The sequence below is a fragment of the Lathamus discolor genome, chromosome 4, assembly GCF_037157495.1.
Source record: "Lathamus discolor isolate bLatDis1 chromosome 4, bLatDis1.hap1, whole genome shotgun sequence".
Classification (NCBI taxonomy): Eukaryota; Metazoa; Chordata; class Aves; order Psittaciformes; family Psittacidae; genus Lathamus; species Lathamus discolor.
Genome location: NC_088887.1, coordinates 13,649,516 through 13,661,840, shown reverse-complemented (window position 1 = coordinate 13,661,840; position 12,325 = coordinate 13,649,516). Strand labels below are relative to the sequence as shown.

Genomic DNA, 12,325 nt, shown 5'->3' with positions numbered 1-12,325 from the left:
CTTTTTAGTTCCATCTTGCCCACCTGTGCTTAGAAAAAGAAATTGAGATGTTACTTTTCAGTGGGAACACGCAGAAGAATTGCAAGTTTTAGTGATCCAAAGTGAGAGCCTTGCTTGTCATGTTTTACTGTATCTATTGGAAGGAACTGGACCTATTCCCAAATCAGTGTTTGAAACCATTAAATGCACCTTAAAATGGATTGCAATAAACCTGGTTGTCCTGGGTGAGCATTAATCAGCTGATGAAACAGTATTGTTACGTTCCAGCTGTTCATTTGCTTTCCTTAGTGTACAAACACTGTCTCACATGCAGGCACCTCCATTGCCTGACATTTTTGTTCATAAAGGTGGTGTTTTTATCAAGTAGTTATGGAAATGTTCACAGTTATGACTGTGAGAAGTGCAGGGTTTAACTAAAAAGCATAACTTCACTTTAGACCAGGCTCTATGTTCGTTCAGTACTCAGTTACGAGAGATGAGCAGATGTAAATAAAACTGTTCAAAGACCTCCTTTCTGAGACCATAGAATGACCCATGCTATCCTCAAATCAGTATTTCAGGAACATCAGTTAAATGCAGTTTTGGCTTTTGTGCTTCATGCCAAAGTAGAATTAAGGATTAAAGTCCTGTTGTGAATTTTGGGAAATCCAAATACGCACAGCATTAGTGGCTTCATTAATTACTTCAAGTCTTTAGTTATAGATAGGAGACTGCAACACCTCTGCTTTTTAATATGCACTATTTGTGCAAGCTACAAAGCTCAGGAAATCAGTATTTTATTCGGGCTGAACAAGGATAGTATACAAAGAGTAAGAATATTAGCAAATTTGAGAAGTTCACAGAAAGGTGAATGGAACAAGGTCTCTGTGGATCTTCCTTCTTCTGTTGTTTTCCTTTGGAAATTATTTATTACCTATGAGAACAGGTAAACCCCATAGGTTAGGTTAGCTGCATGTCTTGTGGCAGAAAAGCCACTTTCAGAAAAATACTTTGATTTTTCTGTTATTTTTTCCCCCTGCAACCTGACGTGACATTGCTTTGCAGTGCATGCTTGATGTACGTTCAAAGTCTGCTAGCCTCGTAAGTGTGTATGGTTTGGATCTTCCATGTTTAGGAAGGAGGAACTCAAGAATTTGAGGCAAGGAAAAGGTGAGTGGATCTTATGAGGGGGAAACCAGATGAGATTAGTTTGTTGACTTCTAACAGCAACAAGAACACAAAATCTGAGAGGATGGTGAAAAAGGAAAAGGTTGCAATCTGCATGTCAAAGGGATAAAATCCCACGAAGTGTTTGGAGAGATCAGAATTAAAGGGCAGCTCAAGCCTGAGGTATTTACTAACCTGAGGGTTAGAGAAAGTTTTCTAACCACTAAAGCAGAAGAGTTAGGGAACATCTTTCCAGTCAATGTGAACAAAACCATAAAAAGAAGATTTCCTCACTTCCTGAAAAGAGTCTGAAAGAGGTTAAGATGTGCGTATTGGGGAATTGGAAACACTCTGATGTTCTGATGAAGTATAATTGTTCACAGGAACCGCCTGACACTGATTTTAAACCTGTGGCTTTGTTTTTTAGTATTTTACTAGTAACTTTGATAGCTGAGTAACAGGCCTAATTGCTCTTGCATTACAATGTAAAGCATTTCAATCAAAGAGTGGACATTCTGTGCTCTGAAAATTAGTGTTAATTGCTATACTTGTGAAATGGAAAAGAAATGCGGCCAAGAGCATACTGGCTTTTTGGCACTTGGCTGATGACAGTTTGCCATGTAGCATTTTGTAAGACAAAGGATAAGGTACTGTTTAGATACGTAGGTATTTGGAGATCAGGTTTTCTCTGCCCATCTGAGCTGAAGTTTAGATCACCTCTAGTTATGGTCTTGATTTTTTTAACTTCTTAGGTTCAAATTTGAGGCGCTTTGTTTCAGTAGCGCATAACTTCTTTGTTTTCCCCTGGAAGGAGAACAGCACAGTGTTTGTATCCCTGACATCAGCAGCTTTCCCATTTAAACACATTCCCTGCAATTTTTCAATGCATTATGTTTGTGTATGCTACCAACAGGGAGTTTTAAGGTGGGAATAAAGGCAAATCTTTCCTTTATGAGTTCAGCATTCATCTGATGGCAGCTTACTTTGAAGCTTCACATCTGTTTATTTCAGTGTTTGAATCTTGTAAAAATAGTTGTGGCACAGTCCAAGGAACTGGAAACATGATTTCATATAATTGTTCTTTTAAGCAGCAGCATGAAATAATTAGTGTAGCATGCTTTAGCTAGTGGCATCCTTTCTGTGAAAGACTTGACTTATAATAAAAGCAGAGAAAACAAGTTCCAATAACCCAGTGCTGGCATCTTTGAGGGGAAAGAAAAAGCAGCTGTGTTGTATTTTTGATGGCAGATCCAGCATGTAATAGGTGTGCTGCTTTTTGACAGCAAAATTACAGGATTGGTGCCCACTGCAAGATTTATGTTGATAATTGAAGCTGCTCCTTCTCAATAAAGTGTAAATGCAGCTTAAATAACTGGGCTAAAAGGAAAGAAAGATTTTTTGAGGGGAAAAAAAAAAGAATATGTAGATATGTAGAGAGATTATAAACTGATTGTCAAGGCCATTATACCCCTCAGGCAGTTGTCATTAACTCTATGGTTAATGCTATGTGCCAGGTAACAGCTATTACAGCTATTGTCCCTTTCTGCTTTAAGTAGTTTTATGCAATTTTTTGCAGAAATGTTACTTTATAAAATGCTGAGATTAAAAAACTGTGTACATATTTTAATGGTCATTTCTGCCATTTTAACTCCTCTAATGTTACCCAGCAAAGAAAGAAATTTCAAACATATATGACCATTCCTGGTGTTTCCGGGGGATTTTTTCCCCCTTAAAAGAGTTTTGAGTCTCAGTTTTCAAGCAGGTTTAGAGATCAGTCTTTAAACTTTCATCCTGTACAGTACTTGAAGTTTAGTGTACAGTCACTTAAATGTCAGTATGGGAAGTGTGGATGCGATAGATCTGAAAATGGTATTTCATTTCTTTGTGGTCTGGGCCAGACTGAGAGAAGCAATAGGAGGCTTGTGTTATATAGCATGCTGGTTGGCCAGCATTATCTGTGACAATAGAAATGGGATTCATACTAGCATAAGTGCAAACTTTGTTTTTAAATAAATAGATTTTTAACTATCTTTAAACATTTTACATTGAACTTATATTCTTATGAGGTATATAAGAAGTGAGTAGAGGTATAAACAAAGTAAGATTTTTATCCCTGTGTAGGCACTTCTATCTTGGAAAGAGAGATGTAAAATTGGTCATCCCAGTTGTGAGGGCAGCAGTATTGGATGAGGTGCTTTTCACAAGGGCTGTGTAGAAGTTCATTGTGAGTAGACCCATGCACTTTGCAGTGACTGAGGTGTGCGCTTAAGGCAAACGGAAGTACATTAAAGGCTTTTTTAGCTGCTGTAAAGGACCAGTGCTGGTTGGCACAATTTTCTTCTCTGTACTTCTAGCTCTCCTCTCACTGTATTTGGCCTGTACCCTTCCTTTAGGTGACACAGAGCTGGGCTGCACAGTAGCGTGTAGCCAGCAGAAGGATTTAGGAGTTTTCTGGCTTCTGTTTGAGCTGCCCATGCTTTTCCATACTGCTCATAATAGTTTTCATGTCTCAGGCAGTTGTTACAGGTAAAACTGAATGTAAAATATTATTATTTACTGAATGTAAAATATTATTGTTTGCTTTAGGCACTACAAAATCTTACATTATTGTGACTATTTGAGTTGGAATTGGCTAATTAGGTAGATGAGGAAAGATTTATTCTAATTTAGGATTATAGTCCTAGATACAATACTACATATATTTTCTCAAAGGACTGAAGAGTAGGATTATTGCTGTTTGAGTTATTTTGTATTTAATGGTCAGTAATGTTCTTGTTGAACTATTTTCTTTTACTGCATACAGCATGCAAATATATTTCAAGAAGTCATACTACCAGAGATTTGGGAGTGTGTGATTAGTGCTAGCTGCTTAGTGTACCATTTGTTTGCACTGATTGTCTTGAGGTGAAGGAAATGTGAAATAAATTTTACATGACAATTTGACATTTAATATTATTTTTATATATATAAATATATAATATGCACACGTATAGTGTAAGTATATATGAAAACAGAGCTCTCTGGGATTCCTCTCCTTTTTCCATACTAATTTATGGTCTATTAACCTGCAGGGAATAGATCTTTTATTTCTTTCTGGTGCTTCACGGCCTTTTAAACCTTATATTATTAATAAAGAATCTTGGCATCTGAAATTTTAATAATCAGGAGTTAGTGACCCAAGAGATTAATTTTATCCATGGCAAAGTTGGGTATCAAGGAAAAAAATAACAGTAATTTAAAATTGAGTCAACAATTTAAAACCCTGAAAGTTTTGTTAGCTGCTTGGTCCTAATTTGGAGTTTTTGGACACAAAGTTGTTTGCTGTATTCTGCTGTGGTAGCTATCTATCCAGACTATTACAGTTTTTATTCATACCAGTTATCAGCTTGCAGAAACTGAATTCTTTTCTACAAGAGTTATCTTGTTTGTTTGTAACTTTTCTGTTATCCCTGATAGTGTTGTCTCACATTGTGTTAGAGTTCTAGATTTTATAATGTAAAAAGTTGCTCTGATTTTGCCTGTGTAAGAAACAATCACTTGCCTAACAAGTGACTGAAAAGAGTTGATAGCACAAGTGAAATAAAGCAACTTCGTAGGTGCTGGAGATATTAGACTTGCTCTGTGGACTTTGGATGAATTCATGGGCTTTCCAAAAGGTTGAATGAGGTTGGCTATAGCTTTGTGTTATGGATTAGAGAAGAACCAGTTTTGCTGGTAGAAATGGTCTGATGTCTGTAGAGTATCTGTAAAGACTAGTTTTTCATAATTATGCATATATGTCTAAATTTGTATATATGAGAATAGATCAATATAAAAATGGATGTGATTTAGGACTGTGGCAGTTTAGTTCACTAATACAGGTTGCCTGTTGAAAAAATGCTTTGGAATGTATTTACTTGGGAGAACCCTGCACACAATGAGGAGCAGGCATTAAGGTTTGGGGGTATTTTTTTCCACTTTCAGATGTTAATAGCTGTTCTTTATTAAATCCTGTACTACAAGATAATGGTTAAGTAGTTGTTTCACAAAACACAGTGATTGTACCTGGCAAAAACCTCATAATAAAACTTTGTGTTTGTATCTTGCAGGCTCCCGTCTTCGGCAAGAAGATTTCCCACCTCGAATTGTCGAACACCCTTCCGATCTAATTGTTTCCAAAGGAGAACCAGCAACTTTAAATTGCAAAGCAGAAGGAAGGCCAACCCCTACCATTGAGTGGTACAAGGGAGGGGAGAGAGTGGAAACAGACAAGGATGATCCACGCTCCCACCGCATGCTGCTGCCCAGCGGATCTTTATTTTTCTTACGCATTGTCCATGGGCGCAAGAGTAGGCCTGATGAAGGGGTCTATGTCTGTGTGGCAAGGAATTACCTTGGGGAAGCTGTAAGTCATAATGCATCACTGGAGGTGGCAAGTAAGTACATTTATTTCTTTTCCACTCTTTGGTAGCAGCTGCTTGCTTTGATGTCGTTTGAAGATAAAGTGTGAGCTGCCTCTGGGGCATTGACTTAAAAGCAGTGAAGGAATTATGCAGTTAATTATTATTAATAGAGAGTCAAATAGAGAAATAGTCAGACGAGGTATTGTATCACTCTGAAATGTAAACATTTTTATGTGTTCTCGCTACTTTTATGCCTCCATGCAATTACAATTACTTAAAGTTTGTTATATCTTTGTGTACTTGGCTTCAGTTTCTAGATGTTTTTTCTTGCCAGATAACCACGCAAAATGCAATGTGTACTAGGAGGCAGAATAGCCAGGATTTGATCTAATAGGTTTGACCTTGCTGTTGCACAAATAAACACTAGGAAAAATGCTAGCAGATTTAGAAACATAAATGAGCTGGGTTTTCTTTTTTCTCTAAAAGAAGTAGCCCACAAATCATCTCTCCAGTTCTGAGTATTTAGCCAGCGGAAGGAACAGTCAAGTATGTTCACGTCACTTTGTAATGCTTATCTCTTCCTGTATATCCTTTAAACCCTGCTTGTTTTGGAGGCAGAGAGTGTACATGAAAGTGTTCTAAGCTTTCATATGGAGGGCCAAGTGTAGGTCATAAAATAGCAATTTTGGGGTACTGAAGTATGCACAGAAACCTTGCCATTCGAAAGTTAGGTATCTGTTTTAAGTTGCTTGTATAGGCTTCCCCTGTAATCTGTGGCAATTCATCTGGTGTAATGTTGAAGAGCTAGCACACAACTGTGTGAGTCGCCCTCTGAAAACACTGATCTCTCTGTGGGCTATACAATTTATGTTAGCTAGCTCTGATGAGGTTTATAGCTGTTAGATAAGGTAAATGCTGTCTGGTGTATAACTGTAGAAGGATTAGATTTCCATAAACCATAGAAGGCAAAGGAAATAGACTATAAATGTCTGCATTTACGTGAACCCTTTGCCTTGCCTTGTTCACATTCACAGATCGAGGATTTTCATGATCCTTGTATCAGAAGAATCTTGATCATCACATATAATACAGAAAATACACATGATTAAGATCTATGGCCGTGCTGTTTCCTTGTTACCACTTCTAATCATGAAAGTAATCAGTGTCTGGGTAGCTGGAAGTATGCTTATCCAGTAAATCTATATAACCTGTTTAAATCATCTGTTGCTTGGTTACTCCCAAATGTTATATCCAGTATCTTGTAGGTGTAATTTTGAGTGGGCTTTAATGTCTAAAAGATTTTGATTTTTATCTAATTGTTTTTTGCTTTATAGCACTGCTTATAGGCTCTTAAAATGAGTTTTAATGTTGTGTCCGTGCAGCAAAGCAACATGGACAGTTTATTCTTATTTTGCGTTCTTTTAGTTCATGATGTACCTTGGAGTAATGTTTGCAATGTATGTAGTGTTTCTGTGTCTTCCACAAGTTTTCATCAGAACCCAGAAACAATGAGATAGGCTTCAGTGGCTATTACACTATGGCATGCATAATTTCAGCTGGTAGTTGCTAGATGTGTTTATCACCCCTGCCTCAAGTCATCCTTATGTGATTGCAGTAGAGAGTCTGACTGTCATGTTCTGAATGTAAACTCTTGATAACACCACAGATGTTTAAGATCCTCTGCCAATACTCAAGATAAGTAAATAAAAGACTAGTGCCTTATTAAAAATATTCAAAGGTACACCGCCTAACAATAGTAATTCAGCTCAAAAGTGCCTTCATATCAAGGGATCATGTCCGAAAATAAATACCTACAGTACACAGAGGGGTAAAAAATCACAATATATACTTGGAAATAAGATTTGTAGGTAAAATGGTATGTAATTTTAATTTAATAATTGGAAGTTATAGACAAACCATTTGAACAGAACAGGCTATGAGTTTAATAGAAAAGGTAGTGATGTGACAGTGCAAAAGCACCAAAACACTTTAAATAGAGCAGAAGAGGCGAGGAACAACGAAAGGGTTGAAGACTGATGGAATAAATTTACATTAAATTAAAAATCTGTGCATTGTAGATGCAGTGCTATTGTCTTTATAAACTGTAGCTATATTCACAGTGGATTGGACTGTTTTGATTAGCTTCTCAGTGTACCTGATTAGAGCACCACAGCATTTACATTTCTGTATGTGTAGTCATACACAATCGCTAGTTGAGAAATCCTTATATTATAGTTTAATTTCTGTGTGTTTACAGAGTGTCCTGGGTTCAACTGTAGCTTTTATTTGTGCCTTTGTTTGATTTCCACGTGACAAAGTATGGAAGATCACTTAGAGTACTCATTTGGTTATATGCTTTGATACTGTGGTTTTAACCAAACGACTTTTGTGAAATTCGTAACAGAAGCATGTTTTGCAATGTACCTGCTAGCTCTTGATGGAAAAAGCATCCCCTGTCTGCACCAATTTGTTTCGTAATGTGATAGGGAATCTGTCACATTTTCTTCCATCACCTTTTATAGTCACAACCTCAGTTAGATGATGCCCTTCACTGTTGAATGTATGTGTAGATTTGACTTCAGTTTTAGGTTAATACTTAAACCTAAACTTGATGCCTGCTATTACTTCATCCAGGTCAATTTTAAGCACTTCCAGTGCTCATCATTAGTAAGGTAGTTTGTTTCCTGTGTAACAAGGTGAACTTCTTCCTTAAGTACTCCCTGCATAGATTCTGTAGTTGCAAAGAAGAAAATGCAGAGGGATTTCAGATCTTCAAAAATGTCAGAAGTGCACTGTATTTAAGCCTTTGTACCTTCTCAAATAGCTGTGTTTGTTAGAAACTTTAAAACCAGTTTTAGATGTGATTGCCATCATGGGGGACAGACTAAAATCACAAATCATAAAATTGTAGGGGGAATGTTCCCTCTGCTTTGTCCCTTTCTGTTCATCAGATTTTCTTTAGTGACTTGACTGAGGGGTGTGTGTCATTTAATCCAAAAGATGCTGCATTTTATTCTGCTGACTTCTCAATTAATACGCTAAGTACCATTTATTGTCAGCAAATTGAATTAAGTCTCTTATGCAATCTCTGCTTCTTGTGGCCTTTCCAAAATATCTGAAGATCCCATGTGTCTATGAATAACATTGGGGATTTGTTATATCTTCTCCATAATGCTATTTTATGTGTATGTATATATATACTCTTTGCAGCTGTATTTACTGCAGTTTCTGTAATTATTTCCTTGAAACCATGCTCCTAAAAAGCCTTAAAAACAAGATGATTCTTCTGGCTAGTAAAGAGCTGTGTCTTTCTTTAAGTCTGCAAAACGAGTATGTGAACCCCCACTGACTATATTCCGTTTGATTATGTTGCAGGGACTGTAACTTTCCCTAATCAAATAGGTAGCCACTAGATATTTCAAGAGCTCAAATCTCTTATGCACTTTAGAGACCAGTAAAACTATTCCATGCTACACAGGCCTGTAAAGTAGCTTTGTTATTTAATATTACATGACATTTTCTGTGTAATTTAGATCTGTAAGATATTAATAAATGGGAAAGATATTAATTTGCATAAGTAGGCGCTCAGCAGAAAGCTGAATTACAAGGCAATTAAATGAGAGATGTATTACTGTTTAATTGGGGGATTTGTATTTTTTTTGTAGTTGACTGGTTTCATCTATATTTGCAATGTTTGTTATTCGCACAGAACTGAAATGGAGACTCGCTGTATGTGTTCCAATTTAATTTGCAGTCGAATGAAGTTTCGGTAGGGTAGTCCACAAAGGGTGCAAGATAGGATAAAGAGATAACAAGTCTGTAGTCATCCTTCAGACTTAGGCTGCTAGAAGTCCATTTGCTTCCCTCTTCTTGACTTCCTGAACTCAGCCTTTTGATCACTGGAGACTTAACTTAAATTAGCTCCTTGTTTTGTTTTTGAGGAATGTAACTGGTTTTGGATTACCACCTACTGGTGACACATTTTGCAGTGGTGAAAGGTCCTAAAGAATGTGACAAAGGCATGTCCCTGTCAAAACGAAACTGTGTAATTCTCTCTACAAGTGTCAGCTTTTACAGGTGGGAGTACAAAGTGGGACCATGCTTGATCCTCAGAGGGAGGGCTGGAGGCTGTTTTGTCTATTGCACAATGCGTTGGGAAACAAAAGTCATTGTTCACCGTAGAGAAAGCAAAGTTACCCTTTAGCAGGCTGGAAAGTGGCTGCAGCTGCTTCATGTGCTTGAATCTCTCGGGATTGTCTGGTGAATGGATGCACCTAATCAAAACCAAATTCTGGTTACCAAGTTACCAAAACCAAGTTACTGGTGCTTGATAGCTTGATTCAGTGTTTTCCTTCTGTTACTCTTTCTAGAGGGAAAACTGCATTTCTGGAACTTGTAGATGTCTGTGAAGTAGCGTTGTGTAGAAACCTACCCATGTCAAGAGTCTTAATAATAGCTTTAAGGGCTGTATTAATTTTTCTGTCTTCACTTGCTCTAAAGCTTTTGAGGATGTTAAGAAAAATCAAATGCAAATGCAGTTGGTTATGGTTGTTGGTCAGTGGCTTTGTGAGTCTTCATTTCAAAGCATATTTTCTCTCAGAAAAAACTTAGTTCACTTTTGCCATGAGAATTCTAGAGTCACTTTTATCACAGTGCTTCTGGTTTCCATTGATACATGGATTTGTTGCTCAAGACCAGTGCTTTTACAAAAGGATTTGTAAAGTATGTACACATGCATGTTATTTGTAACCTTAATAACAGGGTATTTTACACTAAGTAAACTGCTTTGTGTAAAAGTTTGTTTTCAATTTACAGTGGATAATTCTCCAAATATTTCCCAGGAACATCCAACTTACAGACTTGCTAGGTTGTGACTTTAAAAACAAATGAACAAAACCCCTTACCTAGCATAGGATTATGAAAGATGAGTTAACAGCACTGTATGCTCAGTGGTTCTGTAGCAGTAATACCCTTCTCACAATGAAAAGTCATCCTTCTTTGTGTATGGTTTTCATCAGCTGTTCAGTCTATATAGTGGTAGGGCACATTAGCAAGCTTGCCCTCCTTACTGCTGCTGTACAGCATCGATGTTTGAAGCCAAGCTGAAATCAATGGACAAATTTGCAGATTTTGTTACTTGAGCTGTTAATGCCTTGCTGATAAACAAGTGGCTGATTTTGAGTGCTCAGATGTGCGTATGACAAAGATGAATCTCAGTTTTACAGGAATCTCTTTAAGCTCCTATACGCACATAAAAAAAAACTTAGTAAAGCTGTACCATTGCTTACTACAAGCAATGGCATTAACAGAAGTTCCTTGAGGCATAGAAGATTTCAATAGTGATGTTGCTAATGCATCTTAAAACTTAGCATTTATCAATAGTAGATTTAGCTTGAACTTGACTCTGTTTCAGCTGCACAGTAAGCCAGGATTACTGCTAACTGCCTCTGAAGCATGTGTTACCAAAATCTAACATCATTTAGGGGAAACTTTTTTGCAGTGAGGTCAAAGTTGCATGCAAATGAGCTATGTTTTATAATGGAGTTACCTCCATTTGAGGAAAGCAAGAACAGCTACTTTTACAGGTTGGTGTGTATTACTTTCCTCTGCCATTAGTCATCTGAGGAGCATTTGAGAGTTTGAATGTCAGTATAGTCCTTTAAGGCCTCTGCCTGGTTTTTGAAGATGCATTATTTTTTACTCTATAGGTGGTCTGTTTTGTTTACTAACCAGCTGTGGTACTGGAGTAATTTATTAGTACTACCAGGAAATCCCACTCATGCTAGTGGTAGGAAAAGTCGTTGTCCTAAGGAGACTTCAGGGTGAAGAAGAAAAAGTGGAAAAACTAAAAATACTTTTTGAAACTTACTGTCATATTTCTCAATGCTCATGTGTGCGTGTGTATGCTTGCATTCGTGCCCTTTGTCTTAAAAGTAGTAGTACTGCATCCTGAAAAGTTTGAGCAGTGAACCTTGTACTTCTTCCTTTCTATTTTTGCATTAGATGAAAACAGTGTTGTCACATATTGAGTTAGACCTAGTAAGAATAGCAGATTCTTTACACCTCCCATAGTTTAACAAAGTCTTTCCCAGTTGGGATTACTGTCACCTATAAAAAGTAGGTGAAAGTAAGGTGAAAGATAAGGAATTTCCTTGTCCCATTAAACCTGTTCAACAGAATAGAGTGGTTTTATGTTTGTATTTTATATAAATTTTTCTGCTCTGTATACCTTCTTTAAATTCTAATATGAATCAAGCAGACACAACAGGAGATAGGGAAGTGAGACAGCACAGAAATCCAGCAGTGCAGCAAATTGATACATTTAAATATTACAGCTCTTCTGGTACTTAAGTTTAATCATATTATTATGATTATATTCCTAGTGCAGGGTTAGAAAAAGTGGTCTTCAATGAGCCTTCGATGGTTGTTCTGATAGGCCTCCTTGACTGCCCTATAACATGGTTTAAAAATGAAATAATGACACATTCAAAGGATTTCAGTCTGAACTCACAGCATGGTGCAAATTGCTGGAGATTCCAAATGAGAACAGCAATTTTGAGGTTGGTTACCTCTACTGGGTGGTAATACACCATAATTTTAGCTTGCCTTTAAGTTGGACTGTCCCAACATGTGATGACAATACGCTGAGTGTCTGCGTTCTTTATGAAAAGAACTTCATTGAGTCAGTCCACACATGGCCCATGTCACGTTTCAGACAAAGTGGCTGGTTTGACTGGGAGAAAATAAGATACAAAGTCTCATGTTCCCCACTGAATTGGACTATATGCTTCCTCCCC

At 37.2% G+C, this 12,325-nt stretch overlaps 1 protein-coding gene across 1 annotated transcript in view; it reads left to right on the top strand.

The window, feature by feature from the left end:
• Positions 1–12,325, top strand: part of ROBO1 (roundabout guidance receptor 1) — a 306,344-nt gene that overhangs the window by 40,118 nt on the left and 253,901 nt on the right. Inside the window, exon 2 of the mRNA XM_065676377.1 lies at positions 5,235–5,561. Coding sequence (XP_065532449.1) covers positions 5,235–5,561 — 327 coding nt within the window. The remainder of the gene's footprint in view (positions 1–5,234; positions 5,562–12,325) is intronic.